Source organism: Pongo abelii, chromosome 21, assembly GCF_028885655.2.
Source record: "Pongo abelii isolate AG06213 chromosome 21, NHGRI_mPonAbe1-v2.0_pri, whole genome shotgun sequence".
In the NCBI taxonomy this organism is placed as follows: domain Eukaryota; kingdom Metazoa; phylum Chordata; class Mammalia; order Primates; family Hominidae; genus Pongo; species Pongo abelii.
In genome coordinates, this window is record NC_072006.2 from 41,454,744 (window position 1) to 41,481,720 (window position 26,977).

The following is a 26,977-nucleotide window of genomic DNA, read 5'->3' on the forward strand; positions in this document are numbered from 1 at the left end:
CTGTCCCAGTATTATCCAGGGCACCCTATTACATTTAGTCATCATATCTCCTTAGGCTCCTCATCTCTGTGATCGTTTCTCAGACTTTCCTTGTTTTAGATGAACTTGAGGGTTTTGAAGATAGTACTGACTGGTCAGATATTTTGCAGAAGGACCTTTAATTAGGATTTGCCTGTTTTTGGCATGAGTAAGATCAGGGTAATGGGTTTTTGGGGAGGAGGACCACTGATAGGGTTCGGCTGTGTCCCCACCCAAATCTCATCTTGAATTGTAGCTCCCATAATCCCCCCATGTTGTGGGAGGGTCCTGGTGGGAGACAATTGAATCATGGGGGTGAGTCTTTCCCATGCTATTCTCCTGATAGTGAATAAGTCTCAGGAGATCTGATGGTTTTATAAAGGGCAGTTCCCCTGCACATGCTCTCTTGCCTGCTGTCACATAAGACGTGCCCTTGCCTCCCCTTTGCCTTTCGCCATGATTGTGAGGCCTCCCCAGCCATGTGGAACTGTGAGTCCATTAAACCTCTTTTTCTTTATTAATTACCCAGTCTCAGGTATTTCTTCAAAGTGGTATGAAAATGGACTAATCCAACCACAGAGGTAAAGTGCTGTTCTCATCACACCATATCAAGGGTACATACTATCGATATGAGTTATCATTGTTGACATCTGTTAGCTTGGGCCACCTGGCTTGAGGTAGTAGTCAGGCTTTTCCAGTGTAGAGTTACTTTTCCTCCTGCACTTTCCGCACTGTACTTTTGGAGAAAGTCATTATGTACAGCACACATTTAAGGAGTGGAATTATGCCCCATGCTTAAAGGCAGAGTATATAATGCAAATTATTTGGAGTTCTCTGTGGGAAATTCGTCTGTTCCCCTATTTATTTTTTGCTTACAGAGTCATATATTTGTATCAGTGTGAACTCATGGATTTGTTTTGAGAGAGTCTCCTCTGTCGCCCAGGCTGGAGTACAGTGGTGCAGTCTTGGCTCACTGCAACCTCCACCTCCCGGGTTTAAGCGATTCTCCTGCCTCAGCCTCCCGAGTAGCTGGGATTACAGGCACCTACCACCATGGCTGGCTAATTTTTGTATGTTTAGTAGAGAGAGTTTCACCATGTTGGCCAGGCTGGTCTTGAACTCCTGACCTCAGGTGATCCACCTGCCTTGGCCTCCTGAAGTGCTGGGGTTACAGGCGTGAGCCACCACACCCGGCCTGAACTCATGGATGTTTATTTTATACTTTGGACCAGAATCCAGTACTACTTTATTTTATTGCTCAAATTGTTCCTCCATTGGCCATTGGGAGCTCTTCCACTTTTCTCATGTATCCCTTTGACATATCCCCCTCTCTATGTTTTGCTTTGTTTTGTTTTGTTGAGCACCTTCTTTCTATTCCAGACTCATCTAGTATGTTTCTGCCCCGGTCCTAGAATTAGCCATTTCCCAAGGAGCCCTGGCTCCTTTTATTGGAGAATAGCCCAGAAAACAAGATCTGGGCTCTAGGTATGCTCAGTGCTTCTCAGTGTCCTTGCTTCTAGGCCTTCGCAGTGGACAGAGTAAGAGACATACGTATATATGCACAGATCTAGAAGTTTTTCCCTATATAACCACCTGTATCTATGTTCAGCTAAACATAACTGATGTCCAACTCTTATCCATGACCGTGTGGATTGTTCTAGCTCAGCAGTCCCCAACCTTTTTGGCACCAGGGACCGGTTTCATGGAAGACAATTTTTCCACAGACCTGGGGGTAGGGATGGTTTTGGGATGATTCAAGTGCATTACATTTATTGTGCACTTTATTTCTGTTACTATTACATTGTAATATATAATGGAATGATCATACAACTCACCATAATGTAGAATCAGTGGGAGCCCTGAGCTTGTTTTCCTACAACTAGACAGTCCCGTCTGGGGGTGATGGGAGACAGTGACAGATCATCAGGCATTAGATTCTCATAAGGAGCTCACAGCCTAGATCCCTCACATGCGCAGTTCACAATAGGGTTCGTGTTTCTATGAGAATCTAATGCAGCCACTGATCTGATAGGAGGTGGAACTCAGACGGTAATGTGAGTGATGGGGAGTGGCTGTAAATATAAATGAAACTTCGCTTGGTCACCTGCTGCTCACCTCCTGCTGTGCGACCTGGTTCCTAACAGGCCATGGACTGGTACTGGTCTGTGGCCTGGGGGTTGGGGACCTGTGTTCTAGCTTCCTTCTCTTGCTTGTCTGTAACCTCTCACTCCACCTGTGACAAACCCGGCTCCCACCATTCACCATACATTTACTTAATTGTTCCATTTGGCATACATGTATGGTGGTTTTAGAATTGCTCCCCCTGATCCCCTGTGGGAAACAACTTATCAGCTAGAGTCCAGTGTGTATGTGCAGTTCCTTTTGCCTTCAGTCTTACAGGCTCCACTCGTTTTCAAAGTCAGCACCCTATTCCCCCACCACCCTTTCAGTGAAGTTGTTTAATACATTTAGATTCAGAATGTCACATTCTGCATTCCATCCTGGAACACCCTGACTTCATGCATGTGTATGTTGGTGTGTTTTAAAAACTGGGTCTCACTATGTTGCCCAAGCTGGTCGCAAACTCCCGGGCTCAAGCAATCCTCCTGCCTTGGCCTCTCACAGTTCTGGGATTATGGGTGTGAGCCACTGTGATGGACTTCCTATGTCTTTTTAAAAATATTTGCATACATTAAAGTTTACTCTTTGTGCTGTCAAGTGTTTTGGGTTTTGACAAATGCTTAATATTTTGTATTCCTAATTATAGTGTCATACAGGATAGTTTCCCCTTCTTCAGGGATTATTTTTAATTTCTTTCAGATTTCACCTCAGCATTCCTGTTGGCTTTCACCAAAATATATCTATAAGCTGAGAATTTACCACCTCCACAGCTAACACCCTGTTGCAAATGATGTGTCTTTTGACTGTTAAAGTAGCCTCTTCACTGGTCTCTTTGCTTTCAGTCTTGTCCCCTACAGTCTATTGTCAACAAAGCAGCCAGAGGGATCATTTTGAAATGAGTCAGACCATGTGATTTCTTTGCTAAGAACCTTCCAGTAGCTCCCTTTTCACTCAGAGACTGGCCAGAGTCCTCATAATGGCCTGCAGCTTGCTTACTTGACTGTTCTTGATCATGACGCTTATTCCTGCCTCAGGGACTTGGCCCTTGCCATCCCTCCATCCTGGGATACTCTGGCAGATGTTTAAATGACTTATTCCTTTGCTTTCTTCTTTCCTCTGTTGAAATGTCACCTTCGCAGAGAGGCCCTTCCCCGACCACCTCATATTAAATAGTACTACCTTCTTCTTCCTACCTGTATGTATTGTAATACTCACCCGACATTGCATGTGTATGTGTTTGAGTACTTCTAATTGAATGGAAACTTCGTGGCAGGGATTAGACCAGTGCCTGGCACATAGTAGATTCACAATAAATATTTGTCCAATGAATTAATGTCTTACATCACCAGTGTCTGGCATTCAGGGGTGAACTTCGCAGTGTCCAGTAACCTCATGAAATCATTTGCCACTTTCAGTAATAATTAATTATGCACCTTTTGTTAAATTCTGATGGGGTATGAAAGTCCCCTGGTGTATAAAAACCTCTACCTGTAAGCAAGTCTGGAGCAGGACAGGGCTAGAGACCAGGATAGCAGCTCTGCCCTGACTCACCAGGAGAGTCTAGGGAAACCTCGTGGCCGCTCAGCTCCTCCTTGTTGTTAAATGATGACGCTGTTGGTTGAGGCATCTGCTCTTGCTTTCAAGGTGGGAAACAGAGGCATAGGCTTAGTCATTTACCAAATATTTATGAGTCAGGACCTGGAATAAACTCAAGATATACCCAAGATCCTTGCTGTTTAAGAGATTACAATGGATCAAGTAGAAAACAGTAGATTCCAGTGTAATATTTCTCAAACAATAAGAAATAACATTCTAAAATTTGATCCAGCACATGCATGCTCGGATGTAGATGGATATTGAAAAAGCTTCAGGATATAATACCGGCCCTTAATGTGATACTCTTTGATATTTTCTATTGTTATTTACCTACTTAAATAAAGTGCTGGCTAATAAAAGAAAAAATGCTCGTTGCAGTCCCCTAAATGGTTTTCCTGGCTCACTAATGGGCCACAGCCTGCAGTTTGAAAACGATTGACATACTGGGTAAGAGCCCTGGCTCTGGAGAAGCCAGCCCCTTTGAATCTTGCCTTTGCCACTTATCAGCCAGGTTATCCCTGGGTAGGTCACATAACCTCTCCAAGCCTTGGTTTCCTCATCCTCATTAGTAATACCACCTCTCAGCGTGGTGGTGAAGTACCTGAGTTGCTGCCTGTAAAGTGCTGTTCGCAACACCTGGCCATTCATTTGCCGACTGCTGCTACTGCTGGAACAATGGCCAGGGAACAAAGCCTGTCACAGCCAGTCGAAGGGGTAAGTGTCTCCTAGTTGAGATCTGCAGGATGAATAGGACTTGTTTGACTTTGATCATCAGGAAAGGAAAACCCAGAAATACTGGCAGGAGGGCTGGGAAGTAAAGCACAGAGGTGCAGAGAGAACTAGATGAGAGCCATACGGCGCACACAGTGTATGTAGAGCAGTTTATGTTTTCCAGAACCTTTTCACAACCACCCTCCTGTTATACCTGTGCTGTCCAGTAGGGAACCTTTGGCCACATGTGGCTTTTTATTGTTAATTAGTTAAATAAAATTAAAAATTCAGTTTCTCTGTAACATTTAAGTTCTCAACAGCCACATGTGGCTGGTGGCTACCATTTGGAGAACACAAATACAGAACATTTCCATCACTGCAGAAAGTTTTATTGGGCAGTATGAAATTATACCCTAACAAAAGTCTTGTGAAGGAAGTAGGTAGGGCATAGATTTTTCTTAGATACTTTATTGTTTCATAACATTCCAAAAAATTAAAACTCATGACTTATTCACCTTAACAGCAACTATTTATGTTTCTGTAGCATCTTTTGATCTTTAGCCCATGAAATCAGCTTATAGATGGTTCCAATCATAGTGTTTATACAATTGCTTATTTTTTCAATTAATGTTACTTTGCAAAGACTTTCCACTGACCTGATACACAATGTTTATATTTGCCTGGTTAGTGAAGAGGGATTATGCCATGATGTATCATCATTGGGTTAACTGCTTCCTGATTGTTGGACGCCTGGGTTGCTTCCTGTTTTTCAGTATTATGAATAGTGCTTCCATGAACTTTTTTGTACCTGAAGGCTTTTTCTTCTTTTGAATTGTTTCCTTACTATAAATTCTAGGAAGTAAGTTATTCAGTCAAAGGATATAATCACTTTTATGGCTCTTGTTATATTTTGTTTAATTGCCATTTTTTAAAAGAAGGCCTAAATATATTATAGGTATTATTGTTGCTTGGCTCATGAGAACATCCAGTCTCCAGAGGTCAAGAGATTATTATCCCAAAGTGTAGCTACTTGCAGATAGAGCAGGGGCTTTTGTCCTCTGCTTCCCAACTCTTGCCCTATCTTTCTATTGTACCACTCCAAATATTTCTTATCACAGTGTTGCTGTTAGTAGTAACACTAGTAAATCTGAGTATTTATAAGCTCATAAAGCTTGTTACAGCCTTAAGCAAAAAGCTTGGGGCCAAGGGCATTTTAAAAAATGCCCACTTTATGAGGTGCAGCTGCAGAGAAAGGAGGACGCATTGTTAAGCCTTGGTATTCACATGGTGATGGTGCTGCTGGTAGAGGCTGTTACATTTCTTCCAGTGAAGCTGTTCTTGCAGCCGCCTTGGAATTCACTGCAGGGCCAGTTTATGAGCCACCCCAAGTAATCTGCTTGGAGTCTGAGCATCATACCTTGTATTTGACCAAAAATGGTATTCCTGAGCTCAGTGCCACCTGATTCACTGCACTTGGAACCAGATGATGTTGGGCTCTTTCCAGAAGTCAGATCCTTCCTGGGAGGATGAAGATCTGCCAGCTCTGAGGATTCTGGGGGGGAAAAAAAGGAGCCTCAAGCTTTGAAGGCCATTCCCATGGTAGACAGAGCTGATGTGAAAAGTGGCCATCCTGCTGCCCCAGGCACATGACCTTCTGAAGTGACCAGGTTGAAAGGGAAGCAATACTCGTGTGCAAGTCCGGCTCTTGTTTACTTACGAAGGTCGTTTTTATTATTCTTCAGTTACTTCATGTTGGAAACATGGTGCAAAGCAGTGAAGCAGCAGAGCCAAGGTGGAGGCAGGCCTTTTTTTTTTTTTTTTGAGATGGAGTTTCACTCTTGTTGCCCAGGCTGGAGTGCAATGGCATGATCTCGGCCCACTGCAACCTCCGTCTCCCGGGTTCAAGCGATTCTCTTGCCTCAGCCTCCCAAGTAGCTGGGATTACAGGCACCTGCCACCATGCCCGGCTAATTTTTTTGTATTTTTAGTGGAGATGGGGTTTCTCCATGTTGGTCAGGCTGGTCTCAAACTCCTGACCTCAGGTGATCTGCCCACCTCAGCCTCCCAAAGTGCTGGGATTACAGGTGTGAGCCACTGCGCCCTGCGAGGCAGGTCTTTAGGATTGTCTCTACCCCAGGGCTTCCCCACAGAAATATAATACAGACTATGTATAATTTTACATTTTCCAGTAGCCACATTTAAAAAGCAAAAAGGGACGATGCCTGTAATCTCAACACTTTGGGAGGCTGAGGCAGGAGGATCACTTGAGCATAAGAGTTTGAGGCTACAGTGAGTTATGTTTGTGCCATTGTACTCCAGCCTGGGTGACAGAGTGAGACCCTGTCTCTAAATAAATAAATAAATAAGTGGGTAAAAAGATTTTTAAAAAATTGTGACAAAATATATGTAACAAATTTACCATTTTAACCATTGTTAAGTTTAAAATTCAGTGGTATTTGCAGTGTTGTATAACCGTCATCACTGTCTATTTCTAGACTTTTTCATCTTTGCAAACTGAAACTCTGTACCCACTAAACAATATCTCCCCATTTCCCTTCCCTCCAGCCCTTGGTAACCTCAATTCTACTTTCTGTCTCTGAATTTGCCTATTCCAGGTACCTCATATAAGGGGACTCATACAGTATTTGTCCTTTTGTGTCTAGCTTATTTCATATATATTTATTCAAAGCTCATAATGTTTTCAAGGTTCATTCATGTTGTAGCATGTATCAGAATTTCATTTCCTTTATGGCTGAGTAATACTCCATTGTATGTATATACTACGTTTTATTTATCCATTCATCTGTTTATGGACTCTTAGTTGTTTCCATCTTTTGGCTATTGTGAATAATGCTGCTATGAACATTAGTATCTTGAGTCCTTGCTTTCAATTCGATTTTTTTTTTTTTTTAAACAGAGTCTCTCACCCTGTCACTCAGGGTGGCGCAATCACGACTCACTGGCTCACTGCAGCCTCGACCTCCCAGCTGGAGCAATTCTCCTGCCTCAGCCTTCCGAGTAGCTGGGACTACAGGTGTGCACCACCATGTCTGGCTAATTTTTAAATTTTTTGTAGCAACAGGGTCCCACTGTGTTGCCCAGGCTGGTTTCGAACTCCTGGGTTCAAGTGATGCTTCTGCCTTAGCCTGTCAGAGTGTTGGGCTTACACTTTGGGCGTAACCCACCATGCCCAGCCAATTATTTTTTACGTGTATTTTTTGGTGGCAGGGTGGGGTGGGGGCAGGGTCTCGCTCTGTCACCCAGGCTGGAGGGCAGTGGCGTGATCATGGCTCACTGCCTTAAGCTCCTGGGCTCAAGTGATCCTCCCACCTCAGCCTCTCGAGTAGCTGGGCATACAGAAGTGAGCCACCACTCCTGGCTAATTTATTATTTTTTTTTGTAGAGATGGGGTCTCGCTATGTTGTCCAGGCTGGTCTCAAACTCCTGAGCTCAAGTGATCTGCCCACCGTGGCCTCCCAAAGTGCTGAGATTACAGGTGTGAGCCACTGCAGTCATTTCAACCTGTAATCAATATGAAAACATTATGAATGAGATAGATTACATTCTTATTTTCATACTAAGTCTTTGAAAATGGGTATATAATTAGCATCTCAATTCAAACTAGCTGCGTTTCAAGTCTTAATAGTCATGTGTGGCTCATGGCCACCATATTGGATAGCTCAGACTTAGCAAAATATTGCATTGTGGCACAGATCTCTGGAAACACAAAGGGTTTTAGATTCAAGTGGGCCTGGTTCCAAAGTAAATTTGCCCCTTTATCATTGGGATGGGCAGAAGAAAGCCACTGATGGGTGCTGTGGTAAAGGGGGAGCAGTTCAGTCATGCCAGGGGAAGAGGAGGGTGACAAGAAAGGCATGATGGGGAGATGACACTTGAGCTCAGCCTTAGAGGCAGAGTGGGGGCTTTGTCAAGCAGTCACAGTGGGAAAGGACATTCTTTGCAGAGTATGCAGCTTGGGCAGAGGCCCAGGATTTTGAAAGAGCCCAGTGCTCTTGGAGAACCACAGCAGTTATTTCAGCTCGACCAGGATATTGGGAGTGGGGGCCCTGCTGAGAGGAGAGGCTGGAGAGCTGGGCTGAGGCTGGACCTTGCACCACTGGCCACCACTGCCCCTGTCATTCACGCCATCAGCAGCTCTTGTCTGGCTTATTGGCAGGGGCCTCCTCCTGGCTCTCCCTGTGTCCACTTTGCCCCTCCCCTTGTTGTCCCTCCTCCATTTAAAAATGGAAGTCAGATCATGTCACTTTTCTGCTCAAAACCCTTCAGTGGCTTTACATTTTACTCAATCAAATTGGAGGTATCAGGGTCCGCCCTCACTCCTCTCTGATCTTACCTCCTTCCACCCTCCATCCTGATCACTTCTCTGCCTGTATTGGCCTCATTTCCCCACTCTGGGGCCTCCACACTTGCTTTTTTCCCTGCCTGGAACATGTTTCCCTCAGATAAACAAATGGCTCCCTCTCTCACTTCTTATCTCTTCCACTCCGTTCCCATCTCTGTTCTTCAGAGAGAGCCTTCTCGTTACAAAATAAAATGATGCCTTTAAGTTTTTTCCAAAATGCTTATCACTACCTGGCATATCACGTCTCAACGTGTTCATTGTCTGCTTCCATCCTGAGCATGTAGAGGCCCCAGGAAAGCAGGGGTTTGTCTGTTTTGCTCATTCTTCAGTGCTTGGTATTCAAGAAATATTTGTTGAGTGGATGACTAGATGAATAAATAAACAACAAAACCTGAAACGTAGCAGCCTTTAGTAAATGTATGTTGATTTGAGATTTTTGTTGAAGTGCTTCCCTTTGCATTTATTTATCTTTCTCAACTTTATGTTTGGAAAACATCAGATATACAGAAAAGTTGAAAGAATGGTTCATTGACTGACCATATGTCCGCAACTTAGATTCAAGAATTGTTAACATTTCACAATTCCTGTATATATTCTTGGGGGGGTGTGTGTGTGTGTGTTCAAGTTAAAAGTCAGTTAGTTACAGGCTGGGTGAGGTGGCTCACACCTGCAATCCCAGCACTTCGGGAGGCTGAGGCGGGCAGATCACCTGAGGTCAGGAGTTCAAGACCAGCGTGGCCAACATGGTGAAACCCTGTCTCTACTAAAAATACAAAAATCATCCGGGTGTGTTGGCCCACAACTAATCCCAGCTACTCGGGAGGCTGAGGCAAGAGAATCGCTTGAACCCAGGAGGCCGAAGTTGCAGTGATCATGCCATTGCACTCCAGCCTGGGCGACAGAGTGAGACTCCATCTCAAAAATAAATAAATAAATAAATAAATAAATAAATAGTCAGTTACAGAAATATGACACTGACCCTTTGCATTTACATGCTGGCTCTAAAGAGTGGTGAGTCGGAAGAGACGTCAGGCAGCAAGCAACTTGGGCCATGGCCTCTGACCTAGACTTCTCACCTCCGGAGGTGCCCGAGCCCACTTTCCTGGAGAACCTGCTACGGTACGGACTCTTCCTGGGAGCCATCTTCCAGCTCATCTGTGTGCTGGCCATCATCGTACCCATTCCCAAGTCCCACGAGGTGGTGAGTTTTTCCCTGGGAGCCTCAGCTCCTCTGAGTGCCAGGCTGGGTTCTGAGTACTAACAGTAGATGCCACCACAACTAAGATCAGCAGGGTCTGCATTGGGCCTTTTTGATTTAGTGTGCCCCTGAATTCCCATCTGGTGGGTTGAACCACATAGCTAATACTTTATTTGTTCATTTACCCATTAAGGAGATTTTTATTTAGTGCCTACTACATTTCAGACTCTGCTGAAAGATGTAGTGTCTGCACCTGAGGAGCATCTAGTCCTTGGGAGGAAGGCAGATAACAAAAAACATACCTCCATGTGCTCCCATGAGAAGTACAGAGTCCAGTGAGGCTATATAACAAGGGGGAGAGATACCTGATCTTACCCTGGGCTGTGGTCCGGGCCGAGGAGGCAGTGTTTGAACTGAGACTGAAGGAATGAGCAGGCTTCTGCCAGGTGAAGTGGGCAAGGGGCGAGGACAACATTCCAGGGAGAGGACACTGCACGTGCAGGGGACTCAGAATAAAGGAAGGGGTTAGTTCAAGGAACCGAATGAAGGTGACTGTGGCCAGAGCACAGAGGGGGCATGATGAGTGGTGCAGCCAGAGGTGTGGGCAGGGGCCAGAGGGTTTTAAGTATGAGAATGACATGGTTAAATTGGCTTTTTTGTTGTTGTTTTGACTCTTCCTCTGTAAGTATCTTTATAACTATACACCTTCCTTCTACCCGCTTTCTTGCCTACTCCCATTTGCTTGTGACATTGATTTGTTGGAGAAAGCAGGTCATTTGTCATGTGGGGTACCTACATCCCAGGAATTGGCTATTGCTTCTCTGTGGTGTCATTTAACATGTTTCTCTGTTCCCTGTGTTTTCTGTCAACAGGAGTTCCGTGTAGAGGCCTGATTCCATTCCAATCAGGTTATTGGGTGCGAATACCTCAGAGCTGGTGCTATGTACTCCCTACTGTGTGGCATCAACAGGCATGTGGTGTCTGGCTGCCTCACATTTAGAGATTCTTGGATTGATTGGTGGGTTTAGGTGGTATCAGCTGATCCCTCCATTATAAAAATCCCCTGTCAGTCTTTCACCTAAGCGGTTTTAGCATCCATTGATGGTCGTTGCTTAGATCCATTATTTCCTTCTGCGTCTGTTAGCTGGAATTCTTTAACAAAGACCTTTTCCTTATCACCTGTATGATTACTCTGAATTGCTCTTCATAATGAAAAGCAGGAAAAATGTTTGGTTCTTTCCCTTTATTTATCAATTTTCAAAGTTGTGAGTTCAGGCTCTAGCAACCTCCAATGTTGACCAATGAAGCTTTGGTTTTCATAGCATTTTGAACATATTTTTTATATGTATATTATGTTTTAGTATTTTTTTTTTTTGAGGGCACTTATCTGCCATTAATTTGTTTTTTATGTTCAGTGGGAGCCCCTTTAAGTTGGTGTCTTTGTTCTTTGTCATACTTCATTAGTCTTTGATAGCTTCCTTGCTTCATGGTTCAATAAGATGTCACAGACCCCTTTTTTGTGTGTGTGTGAGATGGGGTCTTGTCTGTTGCCCAGGCTGGAGTGCAGTGGCACAATCACAGCTCACTGCAACCTCTGTCTCCCAGGTTCAAGCAATTCTCCTGCCTCAGCCTCCCAAGTAGCTGGGATTACAGGTGTGCCACCATGGCTGGCTAATTTTTGTATTTTTAATAGAGACACCGTTTTGCCATGTTGCCCAGGCTGGTCACAAACTCTTGGGCTCAAGCCATCCACTCGCCTTGACCTCCCAAAGTGCTGGAATTATAGGCATGAGCCACTGCGCCTGGCCCCAGGCTCATTTTGTACATTTCCTGCCCCAGTCTTGGAATCAGTCATTTCTCTAAAATGCTCTGGTTCTTTTTAGCTAGAAAATAGTATTTAGAGGCTACAGTTGGGACATTAGAAGTTCTCAGTGCTACTGAGCTGTGATTGCATCTAGGCCTTTCAATAAACAGAAATAGAAAATAAACATTTTTTAAGAAATGAAAAAGTTGTGAATTCATATTGGTATTTCCAATTCAAATGTAAGGTGATAGTGTTTCTATTTATTTGATTTTATACCAGTGTCTTGTATCTCTTTATCTTATGCTGGAAATCTTGTTCTCAATAACATTAACAAAATGATGTATCTGCTAGATCCTACTGAATCTGAGGTCCCCAGGACCATCCCAGGTTCAGTGATGCCCTAGGGGGACTCTCAGCTGTGGCAGTGAAAGGATACCAGGTATGGCGGCACAGGGAAAAGTTACATGGGGCAGAGACTGGAGGAAACAGGCACAGGCATCTGAGTGCTCTCCCACTGGACACCCAAAGGAAGGATTTGTGGCAGTGTGTGTGAAGTATTATCTAATAGCAGGGAAGCGAGTTAGAGACTCAGTGCCCACAGCTCTTAACTGAGGACTGGTTACAGAAGCACCCTTGGCCTAGCATGTACCAAAATTCCAGACTTCCAGAAAGCAAGCAGGTGTTCAGCATGAACCGTATTGTTTACACAGTTTAGGCGTGGTGAGCCACTCTTATCATTTCTGGGAATTGTGAGAACCACCTGGAATCCAAGTTCCCTGATGCCAGTCAAGGGCTAACCTTGCAAGCATGCTTCTCTAAGATTAGCAATTTCTATTAACTTTATTCTGCTCATCTACAATATACCAGTTACACTTTTAAAATAACTATATTTTTTACTACTAAGACTCAGAATGAAATTTAAGACTTCTTTGTGGTTCTTTTTTGGCCTTAAAATATGTCTCTGTGGAGATACAAGGTCAAAGTGCTGTGTTTAGTAACTATTTTTCTCTGTGTAGGTCTCCCATCATGAGATACAGTTTGGTTAATTTGCTTCAATCTGTTTTTAATTTTTAGAGATTTTTAAAATTTTGATTTAATTTGTTGTTTTAATTATATGAAACATTTATATACAATATTTCTCAAAGTCAAAACTATATAACAAGATACATTCACAGAAGTTTCCTTTAATCTCATTCTCCTCCACCCTATTCCCTTCCTTCCCACATAGTTAACAGTTGTTATTAGTTTATCTTTTCTTTGTTTCTTTTTGAAAACAGTAACAAATGCATATATATGTGTGTGGTGTGTACATATATATTTATATTCCCCCCTTCGTTAAATAAAAGATAGCATACTATTAAACACAGTTTTGCAACTTTCTTTTTTCACTTAACATACGCAATATGTTCTGGAGATCCATATATCTTGGATATCACTGTTCCTGGAGATCCTGCTTCTGTAGCTGGGAGGATGATGGGGAATTACTGATACAATGTGGAACCTATTGATGCAGTGGAGAACTATGGTGAAGGAACAGGCTTAGGGTGGGTGCAGGGAAGGAACATGCCAAGTTCAGTTTTAAACAGATACTTTAACATGTCTGGGTGGTTCTGTCAAAAAAGCCGGTGGATTTACAAGGTCTCTAGCAGGAGGAGTGCATGGGCTGAGTGTTGACCAGCATGTGGGAGTTGATAAGATGTCATATGAAGCCATGGGAGGGGACAGGGTCTCCTAAGAAGAGAATATGGAGGGAGATGAGAAGAGGACCTAGGCCAGAGCCTGGAGGGGCTCCAGCATAGAGGGGACAGGCAGGGGAGGAGCAGCCAGCAAGGGCGGGAAAACCTTGGTGAACAGGGATGGGTTCGTGGCCTCTAGGTTGTCTTGTCCATCTCTTATTCTGGTATCTTGAGAAGGAGATCACTATTGGAGTTCTTCCACCCACAATTGTATCGCATTTTAAAAACATCACCCCTGTGCTCCTGGGCTCTGTCCCCGCAGACGTGGCATGCTATTCGGTATTATAAATAACAAACGTGGTTGTTGGTGGCTGATGAGGCCCGCTAAGAGTCCCGAGGGAGGGAGGTGATGAGCCTTCTTGTTTTATAGGTAGAAGTGTGTGGCTGTTTGGAGAGCAGGGAGGCCGCTCACCTCCTGTTGTGCTTGAAGCCCTTAGAAGTAAGCCACAGAAGCCTGGGTTAGTTCAGCAAACTTCAGAGAAGGAGCCCCTTTATTGTTCTCTTTAAGATTTTCAGTGGGATAGTGCATTAAAGTCTTTTGAGGCAGGGAGTTGATGAAGGGTTCAAAAATATGCCACCATACCCCCCCACCCACTGCCATTTAGAGGTTAATTTTGGACAACCACCTCATCTTTTTAAATTTAAATATAGTACATGACATCTCTCATTTTTATTAATCTTGCATTTAGGGAAACAAGGCTCACACAAGTGAATTGTCTTCATAACTGAAGCTTACTGTTTTAACTTTTTTTTTTTTTTTTTAGCTTTTCAATGGATCAGTAGCAAAAAAATACAGTACTGTTGATCTAACTTTTTACTGGCGCATCAGGGGAGCAAATGGCCCCAGGTTATATAGGGGGTTCTGTTGCTAGCTCTCTGTGTGTCTCCATAAGGCAGCCTTTCTCACTCCCCAAACTCCTAACTAGATAGAAGGGAAACACAGCATTCTGTGCATAAACAGGATTACAAAGAGAGGGTGGATGCTGAGACTGTGCTGCTTAGAGGTTGTCCCTAATAGCTGAGATTTGGAAGGAGTTTGGAGGGGAAAGAAGGGGTTTTAACATGGGGACGGGGTACTCTTAGGGAGAAAGGGAGCCCATGGGAGTGGGGGCAGCTTGTAAGACCCTAGGCAGCCAGAAGGCAGTTGGGAGATACCTGGAAGTGGAGGGTGGCAGGAGGTAGGAGGGGGGCAGAAGTGAGGGTGGGAGGACCCAGAGAACAGTCTTGCCCTCTTTGCTGTTTTGTTCAGGGCAAAATCTTCCCTCTTGCTTAGCCTATAGAAACAAGGTTTATTAGTGGCTTTTTGGGTCAGAAGATAATATTTTTGGCTCCAGATGATGGGAAAGCCTTTGAAAAGCAAAAGAATGTTTGCTGTTGTTCCAGTAAGCCGATTTTTTGCAACTCGCTTATGACTTCAGTATTTCAATACTTAGCAGATTATTTGAAAGCTCTTTTGGGGTTAATCAGGGAGGAAAAGAGGGAACACATACAAATGCTTCCCACCCCACCCCCTTCCTTTTCATAGTAGGAGCAAGAATCAATTAGTAAAATCAAAACCCAAGTCCCTAGAATCGTAAGCCAAATGAAAGGGTTTTCTCATTGGCACCTCATTAAACTCAGACCTAAGAAAACAAACATTTGTTTGAGCCTGATGGAGGCGTGGGCCACACTTAATCCAAGCATTTTCTTGTAGGCTGGATTCTAAAATAGAAGATAGTAGGTCTTAGTACCCTTTCCATCTAGTCCAGGTTAGCAGGTAAGTTTCATCTCTCATGCCAAGTCTGATCAATTGCATGGTGGCCATGGTGAAAAGGATTCTGGGGGCTGCTGCTTTGCTCTGGAGGAAAGAAATTGATCAATGATGTCTGTTTGTTGTGAGCTGGGATTAGAGAATGACAGTGCTGGTCCTTGGACTGGCCAATGATTCTCCACGAGGCTGCACATAGAACCATCTGGGGAACTTTCAAAGGCCTAGACCACACCCAGAGATTCTGATTCAGTTGTTCTCTGAAGCCTTGGATCAGTATTTTCTTTTTATTTATGTTTTTGAGGCAGGGTCTTGCTCTGTTGCCCAGGCTGGAGTGCAGTGGCACAATCGTAGCTCACTGCAGCCTCGACCTCCTGGACTCAAGTGATCCTCCCTTCCTCTGCCTCCTCAGTAGCTGGGACTACAGGTGTGCTCCACCACACCTGGCTAATTTTTAAATAATTTTTCTGTAGAGACATGGTTTCACTATGTTGCCCAGGCTGGTCTTGAACTCCTGGGCTCAGGTGATCCTCTCACTTTGGCCTCTCAAAGTGATGGGATTACAGGCATGAGCCAGTGTGCCTGGCTTGGATCAGTATTTTTTTAAAGTGTCCAGGTGATTGTAATATGCAGCCGCTACTCAAGTCTTTAGATAATTTCCCTCAAACACAAACCAATTTTAGGAGGACAGGATATGTTCGGTTCTTAGATGTGTTAAGTTTGAAATAATAGCAAAATGTTCCGTGTGGGAAAGGAAAGGCGAGCAAGAAGTTGGGAATAGAGACCTGTTAATTATTTTATTAACAGAGCATTATGATGCCTGTAAACCCAGCACTTGGGAGGCTGAGGTGGGCGGATCACTTGAGGTCAGGAGTTCAAGACCAGCCTGGCCAACATGGTGAAACCCTGTCACTACTAAAAATGCAAAAACTAGCCAGGAGTGGTGGCATGCGCTTGTAATCCCAGTTGCTAGAGAGGCTGAGGCAGGAGAATCCCTTGAACCCGGGAGATGGAGGTTGCAGTGAGCTGAGATTGTGCCACTACACTCCAGCCTAGGTGACAGAGCGAGACTCCGTCTCAAAAAAAAACAAAAAACAAAAAACACCAAACCAAACAAATACAGCATTATTACTTGAAACCCAAGAATGAGTTGCTGAGTTTTGCAAGGGAAATAAGGGAAATGAAGATCCAGGAAAGACGTGAACTTGGAGCATACCCAACCTGTTGAAGTAGTTTCCGTGCAATGTAGATAGACTGAGAAGGTGCGGGTGCTGTCCTAGAACCCAAGAGCAGGAGCACCGCAGGGCCTCTGGAAGTGGTGGGAACTGGGACTTACTGTTTGTCACTGGCATGCCCTCTGCCTCCCTTCCTGTCTCCCTCCTGTCTTTTGCTTTTCTCACTAGGACCCTGCTTCTCTGCTTGCTGGCCCTGTGGTGAGATGCAGCACAGCCACTAAACACAACCATGCCTTCCTGCTGGTCTCAGTTCCAGAATCCCTAGGGAAGGAACTGTGGCTGACCCAGCTTGGGACAGCTGTGGCCAGTGTGGGGGAGGGGAGGGTTCTGTGAAGTGACCTCTGAGTGAGGATGGGAAGGTCCATTCCCACAGGGGGACTGCTAGGCAGACAAAGCTGGGGTCTCCATTTCTCTTCCTCTCTCAAGTGACAGGCAGAGCAGTGGGCAGGGGACCAGGAGAGTGCGGCCTCCCTGAAGTCCACCGAGTAGTTCATGGAGAGCACGTGTGACACCAGTTCCCTGGAGAGGATTGAGGAAAGCTGGCCTAGTCTGACACCACCACTGTGTTCCAGCTGCTGTCCTTCAGAGTTAGGTTTCAGTAGAAGAAAGTTCTCAGTAGGGAGTTCCTGGCTTTCTAGGGAAGTCCTGGGATAGGTTTGAGGGGTCTGTGACCTCCCTCAAATTGTGTACAAGAATGTGAGGTTTATATGCCTAGGCACGTTTTCTGGGGGAGATGGTCCATAGCCTCTCTACATGGAGTGCAGTGGGAAGTGGGGGGGCAGGTTTCTTCTCAAGGTAGGGAGCCTGTTTTCCTCCTCCCCATAACCCTCCTCCAAGCCTCTTTTGGATCGATTTCTACACAGAGTGTTGATTCAGCCAGATAAGGTGCATGAAGGTAACTAAGCAAGTGGGTGTTGACTTTGAGTTCAGCAACTTGTGTGGCAGATAGTCAGTCATACACGGTAGTGAATCAGAAACTCTCCTAGCTTCAGTGTTGACTATTCTCATCTGTTCATGTGCTTATAGCGCATCTCGTCAGCTTGCAGCCAGCTGCCTGCTTCTAGAAGGCAGGTCCTTTCACCTCCACTCTGCCATGTTTGTTGATTGCCACCGTCTCATATTAGTGGGGACTCTTCCTGTTGCAAGTTCAGAAAGTTAGCTCCAGCAGCTTCCCTGAATGGAAACAGTATTGGCTCTTGGAACTGGGAATTTCAAGGCACAGCTGGATTTAGGGGTTCAAGGGTTCTCCAGGGCTTCATGTGTCTCTCTCTCTCCTGGCTTTCCTGGGAGTGCTGGCTTCCATCCTAGGCCCTTGCTCTGTGTTGGGAAAGATGGCTGCAGCAGCCACAGTCAGTGCCCTTATCAGTTGGGATTGACAGGTGAGAGAAGCCATTTCTCTGCCTCTCCTCACCTTCTGAGTCTCATGGAAGGCCTCTCCTTGGCCACATACACCTTGCCCCACAGGTGGGAAGCGGGAATGAGTGCTGTCTCTGGCCAGGCACATTTAGCTGCCTACTCTTGTGACCCCAGTGATTGAGAGTCCCCCAGACCCCCATGGGATAGGGAAAGGGCAGGGTCCCCATGGAAAAGAGGTGCTGGGAAGACAGACAGCCGATGGCCAGCATTGCGATCTAGTGGAGGACTCGCCACAGGTGATGGTGAGAGTGGTGGCTTCCAATATGATGCCCGTGGAGACTTCACAACCAACCAGAAAGCCCTGCAGTGTTTAGACCCCTGATGATGTTTTTGCTCATCAGGGTGGTGAGCCACATGCACCTACTGCACCACAGGTGGCTCATTCCTGCGGTGCAGTAGGACAGTGGCCTAGAAGGTCAGGACTTTTCTGGAAAATTTTACACAAGGGTCTTGATTTTAAACGAGGCCCCTGGTTGCCAGTGAGGCCTGCCGTAAATAAATAATGAGCCCCAGGCAAGCATCCACCCATTCTCAACACCTCAGGACACAGACTCACAGAAGCAACTTTGCATTTCTGCTCTGTGTGGTTTTAAAGCTTGGGAGGAGGCTGCAGTTGAATTGGGAGGCAGGCTGTTTTTTACTTAATGACCCGTTCTGGAGAGATTGCCGTGTGATGAGGGTATAAACATGCTTCTACCAGCCTGTGGTCTGGAGATGTGTACCGACCGGTTCTTGGGAGAGACGGCTGGACACACAAGGAGCCACAGAGCAGCCAGTGGGGAGGGCTGGCATAGTCGTGCTGAATTGTGTCTGGAATGAGCTCCCAAGGCTGTTCTTTCTAATCACAGTTCTCCCCGCCTGCCAAGCGCGTCCTGGACTCCGTGTCTCCGTTTGCCTTGTTGAGGCCACATGGATGGCCTTCCTTGCTCTCTTTTTCAGCCAGTCCTATCTTTCCTCAAGGCCACTGCTAGTTTCATCTCTGTGAGGCCTTCTCAGCTCCCACCCTGTCTCGGGCCCTCATGGCCCGCTGGGATGGGCAGCACCTTCAGCATTAGGCAGACTGGTCTGAGTGCTGACCTGCTCTTAGTCTGCCTCCGTCATCAGAAGAGGACATTCCTGCCCAACTCCATTGTTCTTAGAGGGTCATGCAAGATAAGGTGCACGAAGGTGCCTGAGTGTAGCAGCTGGGCCATTTGCAAGGAAAGAGTGGCCTGCGTAGAATGACATTTTGTCCTGATTTACAGGACTAAATCCACATTGAACTGTAGAGTGGAAATCATCAAATTCAATGCACTTTTCATGCTGGAAGGGATGTGATGTATTGTGGCACAGATTCGATTATTCGGATCTGATGAATAGCAGCAATTTTCTGGCCTGGTAAGCGCTGCAGAGCTGCTTCATTATTGATGGGGCCTGTGTCCACAGAGGACGCCTCCGCGGACCCAGGAGCCACCTGGCCGCGGGAGTTTTCTTTTATATGTGACAGTGTGATTGCTGAGGAAACTTGAGGCTTGCTTCAGAGGAGGCGCAGTGCTCCCAGATTTAAAGGCGGGGCTGTCGGCTTTGTAGTCTGCCGTCTGTGTGGCTGGTACGGGCAGCGTACATTTGAGGAGAAATGAAAAGGCAGCCCTTCATTCAGAGTCATTCTTGTCAGTGAAGAACTTGGAGCTACAGACCCTATGTGGCCGGGACCCCAGGGCCCAGGTCATGTGGGTCGTGGCTGCCTTTGCTTACCCGCAGCTTGCATGGGGCCGTCACCTGGCCTCAGGGAGCCTGAGTGGCCTTGCCAGTGGAGTGTGGCTTGTGGCTGGCTCACCAGGGCGATGGAGAGGCTTGGTGGGCATCCATGTGGCACACACCCGCTAAGTGTGCGTTCTCGTCTTCATTCCCCGTGGCACAGTGCCCACGTGTACTGGGTGCAGGTAGAGATACAGAGGAGGAAAGGGAGCAGAATACTGGGAGACACTGGCTGGCCAGTAGCCCAGGGTGACAAGAGTGGGCTGCACAGCGGGGCCTGCCTGGAGACGGGCCAAGACCGAGCAAGAGGCCCGGAGCCCCTGCTGAGTGTCTTGGAATTTATCTCACACAAAGGGGAACCAGCAAGGTTTTTGAAGGAGGAAACAGACACGATTGGGATTGTTGTTGTCATCGTTTTATTTGTTTGTTTTTGTTTTGAGCGAAACTTTTTTTGAGTTTTGCTCTTGTTGCCCAGGCTGGAGTGCAATGGCACAATCTCGGCTCATGGCAGCCTTCACCGCTTGGGTTCAAGCGATTCTCCTGCCTCAGCCTCCCGAGTAGCTGGGATTACAGGCGTGCACCACCACGCCTGGCTAATTTTGTATTTTTAATAGAGATGGCATTTCTCCACGTTGGTCAGGCTGGTCTTGAACTCCTGACCTCAGGTGATCCACCCCGCCTTGGCCTCCCAAAGTGCTGGGATTACAGGCGTGAACCACCACACCCGGCCTGTTGTCATTGTTTTAGGAAAATCGACTGTGAAAGGAACGTAAAGTAAACTCTGACGAGCATGGGGAGGTAGAGGCGCGGGCAGGAGAATCTGTGGGAGGCGGATGTAACCAGTGGGGCCAGCAGGGGACCTGGGTCTGAGCTGGGCAGTGAAGTGTCTCCAGAGGGGACTGGCTGGGTCTAGAGCCAGCCCGTTGGAAAGCGAAATGGACAGACCTTGGGGACAGGTTGGATGCTGAGAACTCATAAATGACTTGGAGGTGTCTAGCTTGGGTAACTGGGTGCGTAATGGCTCTAAAAGCTGAGGTAGGGAAGAGAGGAGGAGGTCTGGGGTGAGGAGGAGACAGATCAAGCATTCAGATGACTCGATAACTGTAATACGTACACACACCCACAGAAGACTGCCTTCAGCTGTAAAAAATCAAGCATGATCTGGAGCACAAACCCACTTTTCTGACTGCTGTAGGGACTTTAGTCACAAACAAGGTGTTGTAGGTGACCCATTGACAGATAGGTTCTCAGAGGAGCTGTACTTACCATTCCAGAGGCACCTTGTGGTTCTGGGGGCTGCTAAACAGAGAGTAGATTTCATAGTTAACTCAGATTCAACTTATTCCTACCCCTGAGGGCCCCAGGAAACCTGGGAGAGGCTGGACCGTGTACCCATGAAGAGGTTAGTTTCAAATCTTGGGTCTGCTACTCACCAGCTAAGACCTTAGGCAAGTCATATGACCTGAGCGTCTGTTCCTTTGTTTATAAATTGGGCCTCATTATGGCACTTTGTGAGGCCGTCATGTCCAGACACATAACACAGGGTCTGGCATATTGTGAACAATAAATAATTAGCAGCTGTTGTGGCTCTTGTTTTTTAGAGAGGGAATCTCTCTCTGTTGCCCAGGCTGGAGTGTAGTAGCTATTTACAGACACAGTCATAGCGCACTACAGCCTCAAGTTCTTGGGCTTCAGTGATCCTCCTGTCTCAACCTCTCGAGTAGCTGGGAGGACAAGTATGTGCCACCACGCCCAGCTGTTGTTATTATTGGCAGCTATGCTTAAGGCATAATTTAGGCCAGGGTATGTATATCGGGTTTTAAGTCTGTTTATATCCTCTGTGATCATGGAAAAGTGAGGCCTAGTTTTAAGTGCTGTATTTTCATGGGAATAAACAAGAATGAAGTTCTCATGGTTACTGGGAGACCTTGGCTGTTCTTTCATTTCATTCATTCATTCACTCATTCATTCATTCAGCAACAGTTGAAGCTATCCCAAAGTGCTCATGGGCTAATAGGGGAGACTAACATGAAAACATGTAACTGGCTGGGTGCGGTGGCTCACGCCTGTAATCCCAGCACTTTGGGAGGCTGAGTCGGGTGGATCACGAGGTCAGGAGATCGAGACCATCTTGGCTAACACGGTGAAACCCCGTCTCTACTAAAAATATAAAAATTAGCCAGGCATGGTGGCGGGCGCCTGTAGTCCCAGCTACTTGGGAGGCTGAGGCAGGAGAATGGCATGAACCCGGGAGGCGGAACTTGCAGTGAGCCGAGATCGAGCCACTGCACTCCAGCCTGGGCGACAGAGCGAGACTCCGTCTCAAAAAAAAACAAAACATGTAACTATGGGAAAATAATAGTGGCATTATGGGCTGGGTGCAGTGGCTCACGCCTGTAATCCCAGCACTGTGGGAGGCTGAGGCGGGTGGATCACTGGAGGTCAGGAGTTCGAGACCAGCTTGGCCAACGCGACAAAACCCCATCTCTACTAAAAATATAAAAAATTAGCTGTGCATGGTGGCAGGTGCCTGGAATTCTAGCTACTCAGGAGGCTGAGGCAGGAGAATCACTTGAACCTGGAAGGTGGAGGTTGCAATGAGCTAATATCGAGCCACTGCACTCCAGCCTGGGCAAAAGAGTGAGACCCTCTCTTAAAAAGAATGGTGGCATTATAAGGTTCCTGGGTGCCTAGGGGCCCGAGGAGGGAGGAGGGGCTGCCCCCACCTGGAGGGAAGAGCAGGGAAGGAAGGCTAGACAGTGAGTAGGAGTGTATTCATGGACAGGGCCAAACCATGGGAGCAGTTTGCCGGGTGGCCAAGGAAACAGGTATTCCTGTTGATGAAGGTGACCAGCGGAAGCTCTGGGGCCTGACTCAGTGTGGGGGATGAAGAGGAGCCCAGGTGAGGCTGGAGAGGTGGCCTTTCTTCGATGCCATTCCAGAGAGAGCCACTGGAAGCTTTAAGGTAGAAGGTGCAGTGGTCAGACCTGCACTTTAGAATAGTTCCTTTGGTGGGTGCATGAGGAATGGACAGAGACAGCAGGCACTTCACTTAGCAGTGGGCGGAACTGAAGGGGAAATTGGATGCTGGAGAGAGTAGCAGAATCAAGAGGTAGAGGGGGTCATGTCAGCAGGACATGGTGACCCACTGGACAGTGGGGAGCAGAGAGAGGGTGAGGTCAGCGGGTCTGGTTGCTCCACCAGTGGGAGGAGGGCCGGGCCTTCTGGGTCTGGGACAGTTAAGTTGGAGGTGCCTTGGAGAGGCCAGTCCCGATTGTCTGGCAGACAGCTGGACCAAGGGAGAGGTCTGGGAGGTGCCAGAAGGGTTGAGGCTCCAGAGAGAGGGCCTGTGGAGTGAGGGAGGCACTGGGGCGGCAACTGGATCTCACTGTCCCTGTGGTCTCTGAACTGAGCCCCACTGAAACTGGAGGAGCCCCCAGCCTTGAGCCTCCAGCCTTGAGCTCAGAAGGCAGACTCCTTCCTAGAGATCCAGGCAGGCCTTGCAAATTTTGTTTTGTTTTTGTTTTGGCCAAGTTACATAAACAGAATAGGGGGACCTTCAGATCATTTTGACTTTTGGCGGGAGGATGCTCAGCAGGCCGAGGGAATCCAGCGCTGCAGTGAGAGGCCTGGCTGGGGAGGGGAAGCCCTCCAGTTATCTTGGGACAATCACTCCTTGGGTGCCTGGGACCTGGCTGGCTCTTTGTATCTGGTTATCTCGCCTGGCTGGTGGGAGACGATGTTGGCTGATAGGAGGGAGCTGACAGGCCTCTGGATCAGATCTGAGGCAGGGACTGCCCTTCCCTGCATGGACCCTCCTCTTCTGTAGGGTGGGCTGAGGCTTGGGCCACAGGCCAATGGGGCAGGCAGGGAAGGTCAGGGAGTAAAGTGAGCTAGAAGCCGGGGTTGAAAAATGAAACACAGAGGGGTATTTTTCTCATCTGGAAGTGTCCGCCCTCCCAGGAGTCTTAGTCTGCTTCTTATTTTCCCATTTCTCATAAAGAACATGGGCACTGAGAAACATTTCCCAGTCATAGTGCTTGGGGGTGGCAGGGTGTGGGGGCCACGGTCGGCACCTGAAAAGGGGTAGCGCCTCCTCAGCCCCTCACTGCTACGAGGGAATGCAGGGCCATTGTCACCGGACGGTTAGTTTCAAGAGAATCTAGGAATCCAGATTTCATGGGAAATCTCCCAATTGGCTTAAATTTTTAAATAAACACTGCCGGCCAAATGAAGTCTGTGGCCTGGACGAGGCCTGTGGGCTGTGATTGGCGTTCTCTGGGCTAGCCCGGCCTCTCTGACATCCGTCCTTTCTGGTCATGGCACACTGCAAGTTATCACCCAGAGGAGGAGAGGACACTAGACAGGAGCACACTGAGCCTATTCCAGATGCTTCTCTGACATGAGCCTGAGTGGCTGGGCCAAGCTGTGTCCCTTCCCTGGAGTCCCCCTTCCTTATCAGCACAATAAACGCCAGGGCTAGATCTGTGGGTTTGAACCTTTTGTTCCTTAGCAGCAGAACTTTGTTTCATTTCAATCTTACAAGGGACAAATCACAGTGTATGAAATAGATTGAAAATCAGAGCTGCTCCTGTCGCCCGGGGAGTCTGGAATTCTGCCCCGAGGCTGCCTCTGCCCTCCCCCACAGAGGCACCTCTGACAGGCTCCGCAGAACACAGTGTGGGACTGCCCACCTGCCGGCTGGCCCTCTGCACCCCTCCCAGCCCTGGCATTCTGTGGGTTGAATGGGAGGACAAGAATGGCAGCCAGAGGAGGGCAAGCCACAGCGGGTCTGCCCCACAGCCAGCTCCTTGCCCACATTTTGTCCAGTCCCTGGCACGAGGTGATCGGCCAGCCACTGGGTGCAGCTGGCACTTCCTGGGTGCTTTCCACGTAGTTTTGCCTCCTCACATCAGCCCTGTAAGGCGGGCGTGGCTATTTCCATTTCACAGGTGAGTAAACCAAGACGCAGAAAGGGGAAGTGAGTTTCACACAAGGTCAGTTGGCTGGAAAGGGAAGGATCTCAGGTTCCACCTGGGCGTCTGAGACCCCACAAGCTGCTCCCTCCCCATGGGGCCTCCGTTATTCTTCAGAGAGCCACGATGCTCCTGGGGCAATCCCACATCCGTGTGGGTGCTAGGTCCCGGGAATGACGGTTTCCGTCTCTCGTGTTTCTGTGGCATGCTTCTTTGCTTTCAGATGTGATCTCCTTTTGCTGGCGTCAGGCTTGATCCATCTAAGCAGGACTCTCCTTTTTATCACCTCACAGGAGGCCGAACCGTCTGAGCCCAGAAGTGCTGAGGTGATGAGGAAGCCCAAGGCTGCTATTCCTTCTGTGAACAAGAGGCCCAAGAAAGAGACTAAGAAGAAGCGGTAGAAGAGGAGGCCCGAGGAGCCGGGCGGGCAGGGAGAGGGTCTTGGGGACAGCCCTCCTGGGAATCTACATCGTGCTCCCCCCCATTCCAGGCTCAGGGTCTGAGGAGGCTGTGACGCCCTCTGACCGCAGAGATCTAGACAGTCATGACAGTCCCCAGGCTCCAGCTGGGTAATCCACCACTTCCTCTTCCTTCTGCTTCTGTGACAGTTTAGAGTCAAGGGGACTGAAACACACTGTGAGCATAGATTGTATTAGGTTTGTTCAGAAGCCGGGTCAGCTCACAGAGTCGCATTTTCTTACTTAGTCATGTGTCCCTCCTTGAATCGCCCCCTCCTTGTGGGTTTACACTACATTTTGGAGTCATTGTCTAATGCTGACAAGCACACCCTCTCCCATTATTTGTGCACTACAGATCTGCTAATCAGTCACCTTTGTTGCTGCTGTGTAGACAGAGCCAGGCCTCACCTGTTTGTTTAGGCCAAGATGCCATGGACATGCAGCATTAGTGATCCCACTAGCTGTGACAGCCAGGCCCAGAAAATGCCTGGCGTGAGAGCCAGCAGACGGCCAGGCCAGGGTAGGCAGTGCCTGCTTCTGCTCCGTCAGGTGCAGGGGATTTGGCTGAAGGCGTTCATATTTCCTGGGCACAAACTTCCTGAGCCTCTGAAATGGGAGGCTCGTCAATTTCAGACCAACCTCTTTTCAACCCATCATACCACGTTCAAGGTGTGCCTTTTACTTCTACCTGTACATCCCCCATCCCTTCGATTCTTTCATTCCCTGACCAGTGAGAGAGTTCCTGGGGGAAGTATGATGAATAAACTGACATGCATGCTTCAGAACCTGCCTGTGTTGTCTTTTGCTGAGGGAGAGGGGAAGCCTAGGGCCCTGCCCCGGGGATGAGGGAAAGGCTTGCCCCCCAGAGAAGTGGGACAGTGTGGGTGAGGATGGCCAGAATGGGGTGGCTTTGGTAAGAGCAGCTCTGCAGGCTGAGCCATTCTGGAAGAAGTTTTCAGGAAGGGTCCGGCTAAGTGCTTCGTGTGGCCCTTAGTCACTGGAAACACTTGTGAATGGCCATGGGTGTGTTAGAGTTTCCACTGGGTCCAGGCCCCACTCATTCCCCAGGTTCCTTCTGAGGAAGATGCTGCTTGTCTTCAAAGTGGCTTGAGAAGAACCAAGTGCAATACAGTAAAAGGCCTTACGTGGCATTGGCCAGGTCTAGTCACTTGCCCTGAATCAGCTGCTGAGGAAAAGCCCCAGCCCCTTGGTAACTCAGATTTGCCCAGCTCATTTACAGCCTGCCAGACAGCTTTCCCAAATGCCAGGACTGATGAGGATCTTAAGAGATGACGACTATCATCTCCGTTTTGGAGATGGGAAACTGAAGTCCAGACTACTTTGAGAATGTCCAAGCTGGAATTTAGACCCAGTCCACGGCAAATTCCTTGGTATTTAACAGGTATTTAGCGAGTGTTGGTAGGCACAGTGCTATGAGGGTCCTGCTCTGCTGCAGAGGGGCTTGGCAAGATCTCCCAGCACTTCAGGTTTCAGGAGAGGAAGTCCAGGGGCTGGGTCTTGTGGGCCAGTCTTGGCTGGATGCTGGCTTGAGAAGGAGCTTCTGTGGAGTGTTTCTGTTTCACAACACTTATCGAGAGCTTCAATGCCAGGCACCACGCTAGGAACTGAGGATGCAGAAATAAGGAACCTTCCCAGAAACCCAGAGTGCACCTGGCTGAGTGGGAGACGCAGACATGTAAGCAGGTTTGATGTGGGGAGTTTCTCCAACAGAGGAGCAGCAGGTGTTCCCAGGGGCACCCAGCTCAATCTCGAGGGGTTGGTGCAGCCACCTGGCAGAGTGGAAGTGATGGAGCTGAGTCTTAAAGGCTCAGCAGGACTTGAGACCACAGGGAAATAAGGC

The 26,977-nt window shown here is 47.6% G+C and overlaps 1 protein-coding gene across 1 annotated transcript in view; it reads left to right on the forward strand.

Moving 5' to 3' along the window:
* Positions 1-25,901, forward strand: part of MANBAL (mannosidase beta like) — a 28,338-nt gene extending 2,437 nt beyond the window's left edge. Inside the window, exons 2-3 of the mRNA XM_009233563.4 lie at positions 9,817-10,010; positions 24,952-25,901. Coding sequence (XP_009231838.1) covers positions 9,861-10,010; positions 24,952-25,059 — 258 coding nt within the window. The 5' untranslated portion in view covers positions 9,817-9,860 and the 3' untranslated portion in view covers positions 25,060-25,901. The remainder of the gene's footprint in view (positions 1-9,816; positions 10,011-24,951) is intronic.
* The last annotated feature ends 1,076 nt before the right edge of the window (positions 25,902-26,977 follow it).